The sequence below is a fragment of the Myxine glutinosa genome, chromosome 11, assembly GCF_964187855.1.
Source record: "Myxine glutinosa chromosome 11, kmMyxGlut1.1, whole genome shotgun sequence".
NCBI lineage: Eukaryota > Metazoa > Chordata > Myxini > Myxiniformes > Myxinidae > Myxine > Myxine glutinosa.
The window spans coordinates 4,824,053-4,841,735 of NC_136271.1; the positions used below are offsets into that span (position 1 = coordinate 4,824,053).

The following is a 17,683-nucleotide window of genomic DNA, read 5'->3' on the forward strand; positions in this document are numbered from 1 at the left end:
GTCATCATAGGCCAAGTTTCTAAAATCCTCAATTTCCATCCGATTGACTTGAAATCTGAAGAGGATTTGCATACCAGGTCACTGAATTCAACCACCGATTATTTTTGAGGTCATCATCGGCAACAACTTATTTTAGGGATTTCGCAAGTATCGTGGACATGTTGCTTCTGCTGTCTCAACAATGGATGGAGGCCCTCAATGCCAAACAGGAAATTAGAGCTGTCTCCCTTGACATATCTCGTGCCTTCAATACGGTGTGGCACCCCGCTCTGCTCACCAAACTCTCCTCTTATGGGATCCATGGAAATCTCCATGCATGGCTTGTGAATCTCCATGCATAGTTAACGTGTGGCCCTGAATGGAATTCTCTCATATCACCTTCCTGTTCAGGCTGGAGTTCCCCAAGGCAGTGTTCTGGGCCCTGTGCTTTTTCTGGTCCTCATCAATGATCTCTCCGACTCTCTAGAAAATCCTCTCTATCTCTTTGCTGATGACTCAACTCTCTGCTGATCAATATCTCATCCCTCAAATCGGCAGTCTGCAGCCTCCTCACTCTCTGCATACCTGGACAAAATCACAAACTGGTCAAACAAGTGGAACATGTCTTTCAATCCTGACAAATCTCATACTCTTGCTATGTCTCTCCATAAGGACCGTCTGGATAACCCTCCCATCTATTTTATCAACAATCCTCTCGAAGAAGTTCTGTCACAAGTTTTTTGGTCTCGCTATCTGCCATGATCTTTCCTGGGAAAACCACATTTCCAAGCTGGCCTCCAAAGCCAGTCGCTGCCTGGGCATCCTCCGTCTTGCAAAGTTCTTCGTTGGCACAACTGAGCTCCTCACCACATACAAGGCTTTCATCCGCAGCTTAATGGAATACTGCTCTCCCCTCTGGGCTGGTGCTCCTGCCTCACACCTAGCTCGGCTTCACGCTGTGGAAACCAAAGCTTTCAGAATCATTGCTATCTCCCGCGATGAAGCCGATTCTGAGGGCTTTTCACTCACTCACCGCACGCAGGTAGGTGGTCTTTCTTTCTTCTACCGACTCCTCTCCCGCCTAGTTTCCCCAGCTCTGTCTGTGCTGTGTCCCCCAAATATTCATCCATGTCTCACAAGAACTGCCAGCAACCCTCTTATGGTTAAACTGCCAAAATCAAGACTCTCTGCTCACCTTCACTCTTTCATTCCTCTTTTCTCCCACCTTTGGAACAAACTCCCTCACTCTCTTCAATCCCACTCCTCCCTCCAGGTCTTTAAAACAGCTGTTCACCACCATCTCTTATCTTCCCCCATCCAAAACCTTGATCTTTTCTACCCCCGCTAATTTACCCCAGATACACTTTTTTGAAATTCCAACTTCTTTCCTGGAAGTCCTTGCAGTGTCCATGTGTTTTATACCTCTCCCACCTCCCCCAAAGCCCTCTCCCTCCCACAGATCTCTCGATGTCACTGCTCTCAAATGTTGTGTTGGCTCCTTCCTCCTCTCTCCCCATCTTGTCTACCGCTCCCCTTATTATATGTTTTATGTGTCGGTTTGACTTTTTGTGTGATTAATTTGAGCTCTTTCACGAGTCTCGATCTTGTATATAAAAAAATAAAAAATGAAAATAAAACTTCAACAGACTGGAGAAACATTTCTATATGATGCATTGTGGAAGAAAAATTTTTTTGTTTGTTTTTTTTTGTCATTGTTTTGCCAAAGGCTGCCAAATTGTCGTTGTTTTTCCTCCACTATACTTGTGCAACCTCCATTGTATGGGAATTGTACGAGGAAATGCAACACAACCATGTTTAATTTGTCCTTTTGTCGTGTTTTTAATTTTGACATTCTGTCGTATTTCACGAGATAATTGTTGGAACTTTTTGTTCATGAATACAGCTACGGTTGCTGAGTTAAACTGACATGATGCCTTTGGTTGCATTACAGCGAGAGAAAAGAAATTCCAGCTACATGTACTTGATGGTCGAATTTCCAAGTGTGCGCTATGGGGATGTGGATTACTCGGTTGTTTATTATGAAAAGGTACTCATTATGTTGCGCCGCAATGACGTCATACTTTATTTCCACTTGTTCCTGTCCTTTCTTGCTGATCAATACTTTTGCGTAATTTGTTCTGATTCCCTTACACCATCTTGTTGTCTTCACAACGAAGTTCCAGCTCGGGAACATTTTACTTTATCCTTTCCTGCTTTCGTGTTGTGCTTGATCACCATTTTGCGTGCCCAGACTCCTTGCTAACCACATCCCTTTAAACATCACTTCATATTGCTCATGTTAGTTACATTTCTAACAGAATTCTCCGAGATGAATCAATCATGCTATTTAAAAGTATATTAGAAAATTTACCATGATAGGGCATTTCATTCAGCATTGTAGCATTTTGGCCTGCAATTCTGCACGTTATTGTCGTTTATACTTCAGTATTGCAATGACTTAGTAAATTCATTGTTTTGTATAAATGAGCCTGACTTGCATTTTCCTGGTAGGAAGGTGATGAGACCATTGAGATTCTTCTCAGTCCGGAGATTGTGAAGGTATCAGATCCGCAATTGGGCAAGGTATGTGACTTCCTCCCTTTTTTTTTTTTTACTGTATGTGATGCTTCTCATGTGCTCTTCCAAGGAACTTCAATGCAGGAGGAGGCCATTATGCCCATAAAATCCTGCACTATGATTGCCAACATATGGTTGTTTGTCCATGATCTTCTATCCTTATTTTAATGCTGAGCATAAACCAAGGAAGCAGCACATACTATTTCTTCAGTCTTTGGTATGACTCGGCCAGCGTTCTAACCTCTAACCTCCCAGATTTAGATCACACATGATCAAACCATTACACCGCTGAATTTGGGTTCCTTCACCTTTTGAGTTTCTTCTGTTTGCACAAGATACACATTAACAGGAGTATCTTTCCATGAAATTTGTCATTGACTACCATATTAAACATTGCTCACGAGCAGTATAATTTGGCCGAGGATGAGGCCGTTTATTCCTGATACGTGAAACACCCTGACCCCATACCTGCAGAAAATGCATTTTTTTTGGAACGCCGGCCGCGTTTTCCATCCAATCGTCATTGAACTTTGTTTGAAGCTGGTTTTTACCATTGCACACATTTCTCATTTGGTCAACTTGATTGTGGGATGGGTTTGAATGCCATTAAATACAAGTTGATGAGTCTTTCCTTCGTGTTGGGAAAGGAGGTGCACAGAGCACACTGCACAAGTGCAAGCACATCGTCGACACTTGCCACTAGAAATGGTTCGAGCAAAAATTTTCTGAACCCAAACCAAAAGAAGTAGGAAAAGGCAGGAATCCCAAATCGATTTCCTGAAATTTCCCAGAATTCCTGGGGAACGATTTACCAGGAAGTAACACCAACTTGGGCTCTATTTCTTTGAAAGCTTTTCTCAGCTGAGGCTGGAGAAAATGAGGCTTGCACCATCTCTAATTTCTATCATACATGGCGTGTCAGTGATGTGGCACAATTGCTGTAGGCGTGACGCAATAGACGACATAGAAGATAATGAACACTAAAATATTATCCTGAACTTTGTGTTAACCGGAACTTTCAGGAGAGTCCTTTCTCATCTCATTTGCACAAGAGCCTCGGCTGACGTTACACAACATGGTCAAGGATGGTTGTGAACACCTATTACTCATTTAATAGTGATTTATATGCATCTCAATGCCTGTTATCATTTGGGTAGGCGAATATAGTGAATTTCAGTATTACTGGTAGACTTCAGGCAATACTGCTTTAATTGTAGGACATTCTTCAGACATTAAGGGTGTAGTACTGGTGAAAAATTGAGAAAACTACATAGGTACCTTTGAGAGGCCTTTACACAAAAACAAAGTCAAGTTAATATCTAATTTTCAGTTTTTCTTGAAAGATATAATCTTGGCTTTAACTCAGACCAGTTTCAACGCTTCTTTGCCATATTACATGCATATAATTTGCATAAATTAGACCATCAATAAAAAACAAGGAAAAACAAAGAACACATTTCTACTTCTATCTTCTATGTCACCTGTCATTCTTTTCACACAAAACTTGGTACATGTATTATACATGTGTTACTCTACTACCTGATGAGAGGATTTTGTGAAATTATGTCAAATGTTCACTAATTAGCTAATTATGCCAATTACCAGATAAAACTTGGTTGTCCTTCAATAAATCCACAATGGCTACTCCTATAAACAAAAGCCTTCATCATTTTAAAGGAAGTGATATTCTGAATATCCTGTCCAAATTTCAGCCCAAAAGAATGATGCAAATTAAAGTTATAACAAATTTCATGCATGCAAAATGCAAAATATTATATTGAATTGAATTGAAATTTGAATTTTTCAATATTTAGGGGTACTTCTATGGCCTCTAATAGCATGATTCTTGTTTATAAGACGATAAGGAAACTGTTCAGCTAAAAAAAAAAATCAAAAAAAAAAATCACCTGTTCACCAGTACTACACCCAAGGGAAACTGAACCCAAAAAAAAAAAAAAAACGCTTTCATTTTCTGTGCATAAAGCATACAGTGCCTTCAGAAAGTATTCACACCCTTTGACTTTTCACATTTTGATGTTGCAGCCTGAATTTAAAGTGGTTTAAATTGAGATTTTTTTTATCACTGATAAAATTAATCTGATATCACTATAAATATCACTGATATCACTATAAATATCACTGATAAAACTGATGAAAAATAGTGATCACTGATACCACTCTATGGGGAAAAATGGCCTCTAAAGGTGGTTCTTCATACACATAATACCCTATAATGTCAGTGTATTTTCTTTCTTTAGACATTTTTACAAAATAATTGAAAACGAAAAGCTGAAATGTCTCGAGTCGATAAGTATTCAACCCCTTTGCTATGACACTCCAAATTGAGCTCAGGTGCATCAATTTCCTTTGATCATCCTTGAGATGTCTACAACTTGATTGGAGTCCACTTGTGCCCAATTCAATTGATTGGACATGATTTAGAAAGAAACCCCCCTTTCTATATAACGTCCCACAGTTGACCGTGAATGTCAGAACAGAAACTTTCCAAGGAACTGTTCATAGAACTCTGAGATAGAATTGTGAGAAGGCATAGATCTGGGGAAGGGTATAAAACAATTTTTATAGTGTTGAAAGTTCCCAAGTTCCCAAGATCACAGAGACCTCCATCATTAGGAAATAGAAAGAATATGGAACTAACTTGCCTCTTCCTAGAGCTGGCCGTCCAACCAAACTGAGAAACCAGGCAAGAAGGACTTTGGTCAGAGAGATGACAAAGAACCCAAATACCATTCTGACAGAATTAAACAGAGTTCCTTGGCTGAGATGGGAGAACCTGCGGGAAGGACAACAGTCTCTGCAGCACTTCACAAATCCAGACTTGCGGGAGAGTGGCCAGACGAAAGTCTCTCCTGAGAAAAAGGCACATGACAGCTTGCCTGGTGTTTGCAAAAACGCACATGAAAGACTGAGAGCATGAGGCAAAAGATTATGTGGTTTGATGAGACGAAAATTGAACTCTGTCCTGAACACAAAGCGCTATGTCGGGCAGAAACCTAGCACAGCTCATCACCCATCTATCACCATCCATACCCTGAAGCATGGGGGTGGCAGCATCATGCTATGAGGATGCTTTTCAGTGGTCGGGACTGGGAGACCTGTAAGAATAGAGGGAACAATGAATGGAGCCAAATATAGGGAAATTCTTGAGGAGAACCTGCTTCAGAGTGCAAAAGACCTAAGACTGTGGTGAAGATTTTTGTTCCAACAGGACAATGACCCCAAGCATATAGCGAAAGCAACACTGGAATGGCTTCAGACCAAGAACATGAAAGTCCTTGAGTGGCCCAGCCAAAACCCAGACTTGAATCCCATTGAGAATCTGTGCAAACACTTGAAGATTGCTGTTCACCGATGCTCCTCATCCAAACTGACAGAACTTGGCAAATCTGCAAGGAAGAATTGGAGAAACTCCCCAAATCAAAATATGCAAAGCTGATAGTCATAAGGGGTGTTGCAAAACATTTTACCTTTTTTCCCCCCGAGAACCCGTTACGTTTGCTATTTTAACGTGCATCAAAGGAAGCTTGCCAAAGGAAGGTAAAGGAAGGTAAAATGTTTTGCAACACCCCTTACCCAAGAAGACTCGAAGTCGAAGCTGTAATAGTTGCCAAAGGCATTTCTATGAAGTATTGACTTAGGGGGTTGAATACTTATGCAAATTAGATATTTCTGTATTCCATTTTTAATTATTTTGTAAAAAAATTATATAAATAAAATTCCAAATTCTAAAAATGACCTGTGATGAAACCGGTGTGGCAGCTGAGGGGAGCGGGTGGCATTGGGCTTTTCATGTATGTGTCATATGTAAGAATGTCTGCAGCTGTAGAGGAAAAAAATGGGGGGATATGGCACAGTAATCGTCTGCCACTGTCTGTCACGCTATCTCTCCTTAGCTATTGTGCAGAAATTCACCAAACTTGGTAGTTATGAATTATGATCACGACATGGCAAGAAGGTGCAATAACTATCATTTATCAGAATGGTGTCAAGGTACTTCTCATTGTATGTATCCCATATATATGCAATAAATTAATTATTATTATTATTATTATTATTATTATTATTTTTGGCTCCACCCCCTGGGGCATGGTCAATTTGTCAAATGCAATTACGGGTGCACTTTGAAACATTATTTATGAATTTTATGAATCTGTATGCAATCAACATTGGGGACGCATTAAGTATGTAACGATGGATTATTTGTTTCAATTTGATGGCGGTTCATCCTGGGGGGGACTTTTTGCCATGTTTCAACTTTTTTTTAGGTGGAAAGCGTGGGGATTTGCGATGGCGTGCCATCGACTTCACTGTAGTTTATGCTCTTATTCAAATTTACTTGATATATTTTTGTGCTTGACAGGAAAACCTTGTTGAAAGCAAACACCACAAGCTTGCGCGCAGCCTCCGTTCTGGCCCTTCTGACCATGATCTCAAGCCCAATGCTGCCACTCGTGACCAGCTCAATGTACGGCCTGCACATTCACCCCAGTCATGTCAATGGTTTTTATCATTTTATCAGAACCCCATTTTATTGTACAGTACACCTCCCCTCCCTATTCCATCTTGAGGCACTGTACAACGTCATCGCCAGGCCTCGAAGGGGGCCTGGCAATGACGTGCGTGCTGAAAGGGCATACTCGGTTTTCACTCAGTTTGTTTGTTTGTTCGGGTGATATCTCAGCAATCCTTTCAGCTTGGAAGCTGAAATTTGGTCACAATAGTGAACAAGTGCTTTAGAAAAAACTGTAATTTTTTTTTTGTTGACTTGTTTTTGTTGAAAAAACTTGTTTAGAAAAAACTAACAAGTGCCAGGAGGAAACCTTTGCTGTCCAGAAAGAACATCAGGGCAAGACTAAAGTTTGCCAATGAACACCTAGGCAAAGACCAGCACTTCTGGAACAATGTGCTCTGGACAGATGAGTCAAAGGTAGAGCTATTTGGCCACAGTACCAGAAGACATGTTTGGCGAAAACCAAAGACAGCATTTGACCACAAGAACCTGATACCAACTGTAAAGCATGGTGGTGGAAATATTATGGTTTGGGGCAGCTTTGCTGCATCAGGGCCTGGGCAGCTCACCATCATAGAATCCACTATGAATTCTTCATTGTACCAGAGGGTGCTTGAGGATAATGTGAGGCCATCTGTCGGGAAGTTGAAGCTCAACCGAAGGTGGACCTTGCAACATGACAATGACCCTAAACATACCAGTAAATCCACCAAGGAATGGCTGAAAAGAAAGAAATGGAGGGTTCTGGAATGGCCAAGTCAAAGTCCGGATCTAAATCCCATCGAGATGTTGTGGGGAGATTTGAAACGAGCTGTGCATGCAAAAAACCCCTCAAACATCGCACAGCTGAAAGAATTCTGCATGGAGGAGTGGGCAAAAATTTCTCCCAGTCGATGTCAGAGACTGGTAGACAGTTATAAGAAACGCCTACTTGAGGTTGTTTCTGCCAAAGGGGGCAATACCACCGATTAGAGCCAAGGGTGTGCCTACTTTTTCCACATGCGAAATTTGCATTTATGTTTATTTAAATTATACAATGGACTACAAAATGTAAATGTTTCATGATATTTGTTATGTTATATCACCTTTATCTGTCAATATTGTTTAAATGAAGATCAAATAGTGATCATTGAAGATCCTCAATGCCAAACAGGAAATTAGAGCTGTCTCCCTCGACATGTCCATATCTCCCTCGACATATTGAGTACCAGTTCACTGGTAATTCCCTGCTTGTCATAAAAAGGTGACAAAAAGGGTTGGTGGCAGGAAGGGCATCCGGCCGTAAAACATTGCTTCAAAAAGGGGACCAAAAAATAACAACAACCACGGTCCCCGAAAAAGGCCAATCCCCGCTTTGCGGGGAAAAATGGCCTCTAAAGGTGTTTTTTTTTGTTTTTTTTCCCCTCGACATATCACGTGCCTTCGATACGGTCTGGCACCCCGCTCTGCTCACCAAACTCTCCTCCTTTGGTATCCATGCAAATCTCCACGCATGGCTGGCGGACTTCCTCTCTAGTCGTAGTCAACCTGTGGCCCTGAATGGGTTTCTCTCATCTCCTCTTCCTGTTCAGGCTGGAGTTCCCCAAGGCAGTGTTCTGGGCCCTGTGCTTTTTCTGGTCTTCATCAATGATCTCTCTGACTCTCTTGAAAATCCTCTCTATCTTTTTGCTGATGACTCCACTCTCTGCCGCTCCATTCCTCATCCCTCAGATCGGCAGTCTGCAGCCTCCTCACTCTCTGCAGACCTGGACAAAATCACAGACTGGGCAAACAAGTAGAACATGTCTTTCAATCCTGACAAATCTCACACTCTTACGATGTCTCTCCGAAAAGACCGACTGGACAACCCTCCCATCTACTTTCTGAATAATCCTCTCCAAGAAGTTCTGTCACTCAAGCCTTTGGGTCTCACTATCTGCCATGATCTTTCCTGGGAAAACCACATTTCCAAGCTGGCCTCCAAAGCCAGTCGCCGACTGGGCATCCTCCGTCGTGCGAAGTCCTTCCTTGGCACACCTGAGCTCCTCACCACATACAAGGCTTTCATCCGCAGCTCAATGGAGTACTGCTCTCCCCTCTGGGCTGGTGCCCCTTCCTCACACCTAGCTCGTCTTCACGCTGTTGAAACCAAAGCGTTCAGAATCATTGGAATCTCCCGCGATGACGCTATCTCCGAGGGCCTTTCACTTAATCACCGCAGGCAGGTTGGTGGTCTTTCCGTCTTCTACCGACTCCTCTTCGGCCTTGCTCCCCCAGCTCTATCTGGGCTCTGTCCCCCAAATATTCCTGCAGGTCGCACAAGATCTGCCTGCAACCCTCTTATGGTTAAACTGCCAAAATCAAGACTCTCTGCTCACCTTCACTCCTTCATTCCTCTTTTCTCCCGCCTCTGGAACAAACTCCCTCACTCTCTTCAATCCCACTCCTCCCTCCAGGTCTTTAAAACGGCTGTTCACCACCATCTCTTATCTTCCCCAATCCAAAACCTTGATCTTTTCTACCCCCGCCAATTTCACCCCAAATCCACTTTTTTGAGGTGACTTTTGACTTCTTTCCTGGAAGTCCTTGGTGTCCTTGCGTTTTATACCTATCCTGCCTCCCCCCAGGCCCTCTCCCTCCAAAAACATCTCCCGATGTTCCTGCTCTCAAATGTTGTGTCTGTGTGCTTCCTCCCCTTCTCTCCCCTTCTCTCCCCATCTTGTCGACCGCTCCCCATTTTATATACTTTGTTTGCTTGTTTGTTTGCTTGTTTGTTTGATTTGTTTGTTTGATAAATGTTAGCTTTTTCACGAGCCTCGACTCTATTTATAAAAAAAAAAAAAAAAAAAAAAAATTTGCTGTATGTTGAAATATGTTGAAAAAGTCAAAGCTTTACATGGGGTGTACTTACTTTTTCACGTGACTGTATGTTATTAGCCGATTGATTAATAAATTAATTATTTTACGATTATTTTTTAAATTTTAATTACACATTTAATCAATAAATTAATAAATTATTGTACACCGCTTCCCAATGCCATGTCCATGTCCATGTGCTGCACTGCAGCATCGCCGGTGCCAAAGGCTCCCCGGCAATGTCGCGCACTGGAGGATACTAAAGCGCGGGGTTACGCGCGCTGCTTGCGAGCAAGGAGGAAGCGGACAAGCGGTAACACATAAACGTCTTTATTGCAAGACTACACTGTAACTCTGAACTCCTCCGGGCTGGCCGCCCGGTGTATATCATGAGGCCACGCCTACCCCTCGGGCGTGGCCACCGCCCACTTGGTGCGCGGAATGATGTCACCACGCCAGTGGGCTTTTGTGTCCGCCACAATACGTTATTTATTTATTTGGCATAGGGGTGGTGTACTTTGAATGTAGCTCTGCTTGTTTGCATTAATGTGATTGTCTGTATTCTGCATTCATACGGTCATTATTGTTGCCCAAGCAATTATTGTTTGTCTGTAGGTCATTGTTGGTTATCCACCAACCAAGCAGCTGATCTCTGAAGAGCAAGATTTGGTGTGGAAATTCCGATATTACCTGACCAACCAGGAAAAGGTAAGTGTTTGTTCCTTTCAGATTTTTCTGATTCAGTTTTAGGAAGTTATTATTATGATGCTTTATTAGTATGTGAGTTGGCTGGCTTAAGATGTTATGGTCTCGAGTTAGACTGTTAGAGCCTTTGTCTTGCCATTGAAATAACACCAAGTGGGTTGACTCAGCCTGTCATGCTTCTGAGGTCGGCAAAATGAGTACCAGCTTACTTGAAACAGGGGCAATACATCAGTAGCACAGCCACACTTCCAGAAATGATGCAACCAGCAGCCACAGGCTGCATAAGAAACATCAACATTATTCCAGTTGTGCTGAGTATTGAATAATTTCCATTTCTAATTTAAACGAACAAACCAATTTCACGTGCGTATTATCTGGATATTGAATCAGTACGGAAACAAGAATTCCCATCAGGAAGAATGATTGAAGGCAAAGGATGCATGATCAAGAATGAATAAATCTGTGAACCAGATTCAAATCCGACACACTGTGCTGAGTTCATTATCTACCGATGTTCCTTCACACAAAACAAGCGGAAACTTCCTTATGTTCTTTTAGAATTGGACAGTTGTAATAAGCTTTAAATGCTCTCCAACATTTGTATTGTGTGCAGTATATTCTGTCTGCGCAACCAGATCCTATCCTGCTGCTAAACACCAGTCCCGATGTGCCCAGCGAGCATTTTTCATGCAATTTCTCCACACTTGTTATCAATATGGCATCATTTGTTATCAATATGGCATCATTTGTTATCAATATGGCATCATTTGTTATCAATACGGCATCATTTGTTATCAATATGGCATCATTTGTTATCAATACGCGAAAGCATAATCTTTTTCTACACCCGTTAAACCACTCCCACCCTCCCAGAATTTTGCTTATGCATCCATCTTGTCCACCCCTTGCGTTCTCTCCTACCCTTCATTGTTACCGGCATCCCTTGTTTGTCTGTTGCCATCTGATTTATCTCTCCACCCTGCTGTTTCTCTCCACTCCTGGAAAAGTCCTGGAAATTTGGACTTCCAAGGCTGTGCAAGCCATGTAATTATAATGGCGAGTTTATTGAGTGCTCTTTTGCTCAAATTGGAACTTACAAAAGATGATAATGTAGATTTGTCAATCATTGTATCTATATTTATCACTATAGCAGTGGGCGGTGGGGTGAGGCGGGAGGGGCGGTTGGAGGGGGGGGGGGCAGAGACGGGGGAGGGTGGGAAAGCTACAAGCAAAATTTTGAGTTAATTATATTATCAGTCCACAGAAAGAGAATGTATTTGTTCATTATAATGAATCTGCAGCAAGGTAGCCATTTCACAAAATTATATTTATTTCCCCTTCCCCCCACCCCCCCTCCCAACCCTCTTCAAACTCTTGTTCTTAAGATGCCAACTTTCTCGGTCTCGGTCTTTCTCGGTTCTTCTTCTTCTTCTTCTACTACTACTACTACTACTACTACTACTACTACCACCACCTCCTCCGCTACTTCTTCTTCTTCTTCTTTCAATAAATAGCACCGCAAAGTGGGCGTAACCCCTCAGCCCATGCATGGTGGAAACCAATTTCAAGATGGCTGCCGTGGCGGCCATATTGAAAATCGCAGCGTGCCCATTTTCGAAAGGAACCTTCCTCTACTCAACCCCAACACACACTGCAAACATGAATTTAATTTGACAAGCCGTTCTGCTCGAAATTGACGGAAACCAAAAGTTGACGGATGCCCGGATGGCTGCCGTGGCGGCCATATTGAAAATCGCACCACGCCCATTTTCAAAAGGAACCTTCCTCTACTCAACCCCAACACACACTGCAAAAATGGATTTAATCGGACAAGCCGTTCTCCTTGAAATTGACGGAAACCAAAAGTTGACGGACGCCCGTGACGACAATACCGCTTAGCCCAATTTGGGCTGATGGGTGAAAACCGCAGTTAATCCCAGTTTATTGTGGAGTCGGCTGTGGTGGAAGTTATGAACCAAATCTTTCATGAACTGGCTCACTAGGCCTGACATTCAACTGGGGCTGGGTTTGGGCAGGAAATTGTAATTTGTTCAGGATGCTGGCAATAGCTCACCCACTGTTTACATGCGACACTGCGGGATCTTTAACATCCACCAACTAATGCTGCCAGATGGGACACCCAGCTAAACGTCCATCAGAGGGGCAACTCGCTTTGTGATACAATGCTCTTCCAGCATCTTTGAAGCAGCAATCCAACAGTTTATTATCACACCGAGAATCAAACTCAGCCTGGACAGCTCAAAAGTATTTGTGCTATCTCTGCACAATCCTGTTGGAATGTCTTACTTGGCAGCCATTTAATATTTATATTTGTTTTAAGATGATGTAACTAACACCCAATTGCCAAACCAGAGCAGTCCTAGGTTCATTAGTTTAAATGCTCATCTGTATTGCATCAGGTTAGTGCATTATTAATATTGTCGCGCAACTGCGATTAACATCAAAGTTGCGGAGGCCGATTACGAGGCTTTAACTCCTGAGGCGAAAACTCAATAGCGGATTCCAAAATCAAAGCTCGCGGAATGGAGGGAAACGGCAAGAGCCCCGCAGCCTTATCTATTAAAATCAAACAGGAAACTGCGTTCAGGTATATACAGAAAATAATACAACGATTTATTAAATGAAAAGCAAGGACAGGAAAATACGTGCCGGTAATGAGCTATTCTAAATTGGGATCCCGCACTCCAGACCTCAAATACAAAACGGGGGATTATGAATTACAAAAGAAACACGTCACGTCATGTACAGTGTACGCGGAGCTCGGGCTTATCTGTCTTTGTCGTCTTCTTGTAACACGGCCCCGCTCGGCCGCCACCAGGCCTTCTCCGACCGCCTCCGAGCACCACAGCAACGCAAAGGCCTGAGCCAACGCCCACTCCGTTCGCACACGAGGCCCCAAAAGCAGGACAGCAAGCTCCCCTCGCGCTCTGAACTCGTCTTCAGGATCTCCGATCTGAACTGCCTGAACTTGGTTATGGCACTCGTCAACGGCTCGTACGAACTGCACTCGTATCAACTCTCACTCCGGACTCCACTCAACTCAACTCGGTTCAGCACACCTCCGAACTGCACTCGTATCAACTCTCACTCCTCAACTCCTCCGGCTCAACTGAAGTCAACTCTCTACTCAGGTCGGGGCTCTGCTCTCATCTCAACAGGCTCATCCGAACTGCAGAACTCTTCCGAACTCATCTGCACTGCCGAAAATGGCATCCGACCCTCGCTAATATCTCCGGCCGATGACGTCACATTGGCGCACTGCTCTGCCAATCAGAGCCTCCCATGACTCGCCGGCTCGTCCAGGTCACGCCCACTGCGTCGCTCCAACTCCCCCCACTCCTGCTCCTCGGTGATAGCACGTGCTATGCGAGGTGGGTAGGCCTTTCGGAGGTGTAAATGGTGGTGGCCAATTGTGGTGGTGTTCCAGCCCGATTTCTTCCCAAGTCATGTCAGGAGGAAGGTGTCATTTTGTGTTTAACTAATGTTTATGTGGTCTGCAGTGCCATAATGGACAAAGGTTTGATGACCAGGTTGGACTCACAGGGGCGTTATCTTTAATCCCTAACTACTTAACACTCGAATCTCCTGGTAGATCCACAATCATACCTCTTATCCCGACAAACGCCTAAACATGAAGACCCTATTACAGGTAGATTCCCTATCGCGACAGTCGAATACCTACCTATACAGATCTACCTGGCTCTAGATATTGCTTTACCCCCCCAGACATAACAATATTCTTTTAATGAAACTTCAGTTGATAATGTTAGATCTTCTGGAATCTACACAATACATATGACATGTTGTTAGATCTACTTGGATTATGCGATGGTTGTAATACTTTTGCTGTGAATTTTTCCATATGATAGTATCAGGAGGTTAATTCTTCATTTTTCTCATATGAGAAGCAGCAAATGTATCGACAATGAATGATAGACAATGAATTAATAAAATTAGTGGATTGGTTTTTCATTTATGAGTAACAGTTTGAAATCTTATCCTGTCTTAGTCCTGGAAATTTTATTTTACCATAATTACATATAAATGTCATTCTTGTGTATTTTTAATAGGCACTAACGAAGTTCCTGAAGTGTGTAAACTGGTCACGAGCTCAAGAAGCCAAGCAGGCTGTGGAACTACTTGCCCGCTGGAGGCCTATGGATGTTGAAGATGCATTGGAGCTTCTCTCCCCACGGTACTCTAACACAAGTGTGCGCCGCTATGCTGTTACACGGCTGCAGCAAGCAGACGATGAGGTAACATTTGTCACTTTGAGCTTCTTGTTTTATTTGTATGTAAAATTTGGTTGACTAGCAAGTTGCCCGTGCCCGCACGGGATGCCAAACGGGGTAGGGATGGATCTCCGGGAAAAATGCAAATGGCGTATGCTGTCATCAAGCCGGCATGCTAGGAGCAACAATTCCCATTTGTTGCCACATCTAATACAATTTAAAAGCTCTAATGGTGACGAGGTACTCCACTTGAAACTACTTGTTCGGTATATGTTGCTTTTTGATGCTCAGGGCCCGAAATGCAAAATTGTAAAGGTGTCAAAGCGAGTGAGCAATTGCAAATTAATAGTAGGATCTCTACCTATTTTTTGTGTTCCTTTAAATTGATTGATGATTAACAATGATCCTGGTCTTTGAATCTACTTTCCTGCACGGGCTGACATTATGAGCTGAGCACTTTCATCCAATAAAGGATGATGCTTGCAATGATTTTCCTTGTTGAGAGAGGAAAAAAAAGTTCAACATAGCCAATCAGTGATTGTGATTAAAACGGAACACTTTGTTCTTTCTCTCACAGGATCTGCTGATGTATTTATTACAACTGGTTCAAGCTCTGAAATATGAAAACTTTGAGGAGATAAAAGCTGGTCTGGAGCCCAGCAGGAAGGAGAGCGGTCAGACGGTCATGGCAGAGACTGCTCCAGCCCCAGCTGTAAAGGAAAGCGATCAAGATACGTAAGAGATCATCATGTACCACCTTAATGGTGAAAGAATACCAAGATAATTTACTGGTGTTATTGGAACCTTTCGGGAATAATCGACACTTATGTCCTCATTTTGTTTGTATTTTTTTGTGTTTAATGATAAATATTATGAATTAATTAGCTTTTCAGTACATTTATCAACAACAACAACAACATGCATTTTAAGGCCATTTTCCCTGCTAGAGCGGGGGTTAGCCTTGTGGTCCCCATGACAATCTTCTCCATTTTGCCGTATTTTCTGCATCTCTCCTTGTTAGCCCCCTTGCTCGCATTTCTTCTTCCACCATCTTTAGCCAAGTCTTTCTCGGTCTTCCCCGTCCTCTACTTCCTTCTACATTCATTTCCATCACTCTTCTCAACCAGTCACTTTCATCCTTCCTCAACACATGACCAAACCATCTCAACCTGTTCCTCTTCACAGCATCAATCACAGGCTCTATTCCCATCATCTTTCGCAATTCATCATTTGTCTTCCTCTCTCTCAACGATACTCCGCACATCCATCGAACCATTCAGTAGATTTCAGTACATTTATCACAAACGTGAATTCGGCCCCCATTTTAATCACTCTTAATCACACATCACCATTCATTCAATAGCTTGCAATGCAGTACTATTCATTTAAGAACTGTCATTTAATGATCATGGTCGTAACAGTTTTGAGTTAATCTTGTGTCGTGGTAAATTCAGAAGTTTCAGCAAGAGCTTTGGAGGATCTAGCAAGCTCATCGGTGGAAGGGATAATGCTGTTCCAACTTTTTCTTTAGTTTTTCATGCCAAGTATTGACAAGTCGAGACCACGACCAAAAAGTCAGTCCATCAAAAAATGCGAACGCAAAAAAGTACAGTAAACCCTTAAATATCACGAGCGGTTGTGTTCATGGAAAATGCCACGAATAGCAAAACTACGTAAGCTAGAGCTAAGGGCCGATGGGAAAGAGGGGCTGTGTTCCTGGCATTCAGGAAAATGTGGAGGAAGTTGGGCGGCAGCCAAAAATAAACGTATCGCAATTTAAATAAACATTTTTATTTTTATACAGGATTGAAGACTCGTAATGGAGCTGCCACTCACACATCTCACACATAGACATGGACATACTTATGAGAGACAACACAGGACTATTAGACGACAGAAACACAGCCACTGAGTTTGGGAGAAGTGCCGTCACTTCTTGGGGCACTCTCGGTACGAGCGACGTCACAACAATGGCGCCGCTTTTCTCACCACACTCAGGGCATTTTCTCTCCATCGTTAACAACCGATGGGGACTGTCCGTGCTCTCTCCTTTTAAATGCTGAACGTCAAGCGAGGAAGCAGCACGTGCTATTTTTAATGTCTTTTTTATGTAAACATGTAAAATAAATATATTATACCACGTGCAAAATAAATATAAAACATGTAAACATTAAAATAACTATAAAACATGTAAACATTAAAATAAATATGAAACATGTAAACATTAAAATAACTATAAAACATGTAAACATTCAAATAAATATAAAACATGTAAACATTAAAATAAATATGAAACATGTAAACATTAAAATAAATATAAAACATGTAAACATTAAAATAACTATAAAACATGTAAACATTAAAATAAATATGAAACATGTAAACATTAAAATAACTATCAAACATGTAAACATTAAAATAACTATAAAACATGTAAACATTAAAATAAATATAAAACATGTAAACATTAAAATAAATATAAAACATGTAAACATTAAAATAACTATAAAACATGTAAACATTAAAATAAATATGAAACATGTAAACATTAAAATAACTATAAAACATGTAAACATTAAAATAACTATAAAACATGTAAACATTAAAATAAATATAAAACATGTAAACATTAAAATAACTATCAAACATGTAAGCATTAAAATAAATATGAAACATCTAAACATTAAAATAAATATGAAACATGTAAACATTAAAATAACTATAAAACATGTAAACATTAAAATAAATATGAAACATGTAAACATTAAAATAAACATGAAACATAAACGTTAAAATAACCTAA

The 17,683-nt window shown here is 41.7% G+C and overlaps 1 protein-coding gene across 7 annotated transcripts in view; it reads left to right on the forward strand.

Moving 5' to 3' along the window:
- The window catches only part of PIK3C3 (phosphatidylinositol 3-kinase catalytic subunit type 3), a 114,069-nt gene that overhangs the window by 40,195 nt on the left and 56,191 nt on the right, over positions 1-17,683 (forward strand). For all 7 annotated transcript variants that reach the window (XR_013624884.1, XR_013624885.1, XM_068130082.2 and 4 more), the window contains 6 exons: positions 1,931-2,026; positions 2,491-2,562; positions 6,938-7,042; positions 10,538-10,630; positions 14,719-14,904; positions 15,458-15,615. Coding sequence is in view for 5 of the 7 variants with exons in the window: in XM_068130082.2 (XP_067986183.1) it covers positions 1,931-2,026; positions 2,491-2,562; positions 6,938-7,042; positions 10,538-10,630; positions 14,719-14,904; positions 15,458-15,615 (710 nt within the window). In the remaining 2 variants the exon portion in view is untranslated. The remainder of the gene's footprint in view (positions 1-1,930; positions 2,027-2,490; positions 2,563-6,937; positions 7,043-10,537; positions 10,631-14,718; positions 14,905-15,457; positions 15,616-17,683) is intronic.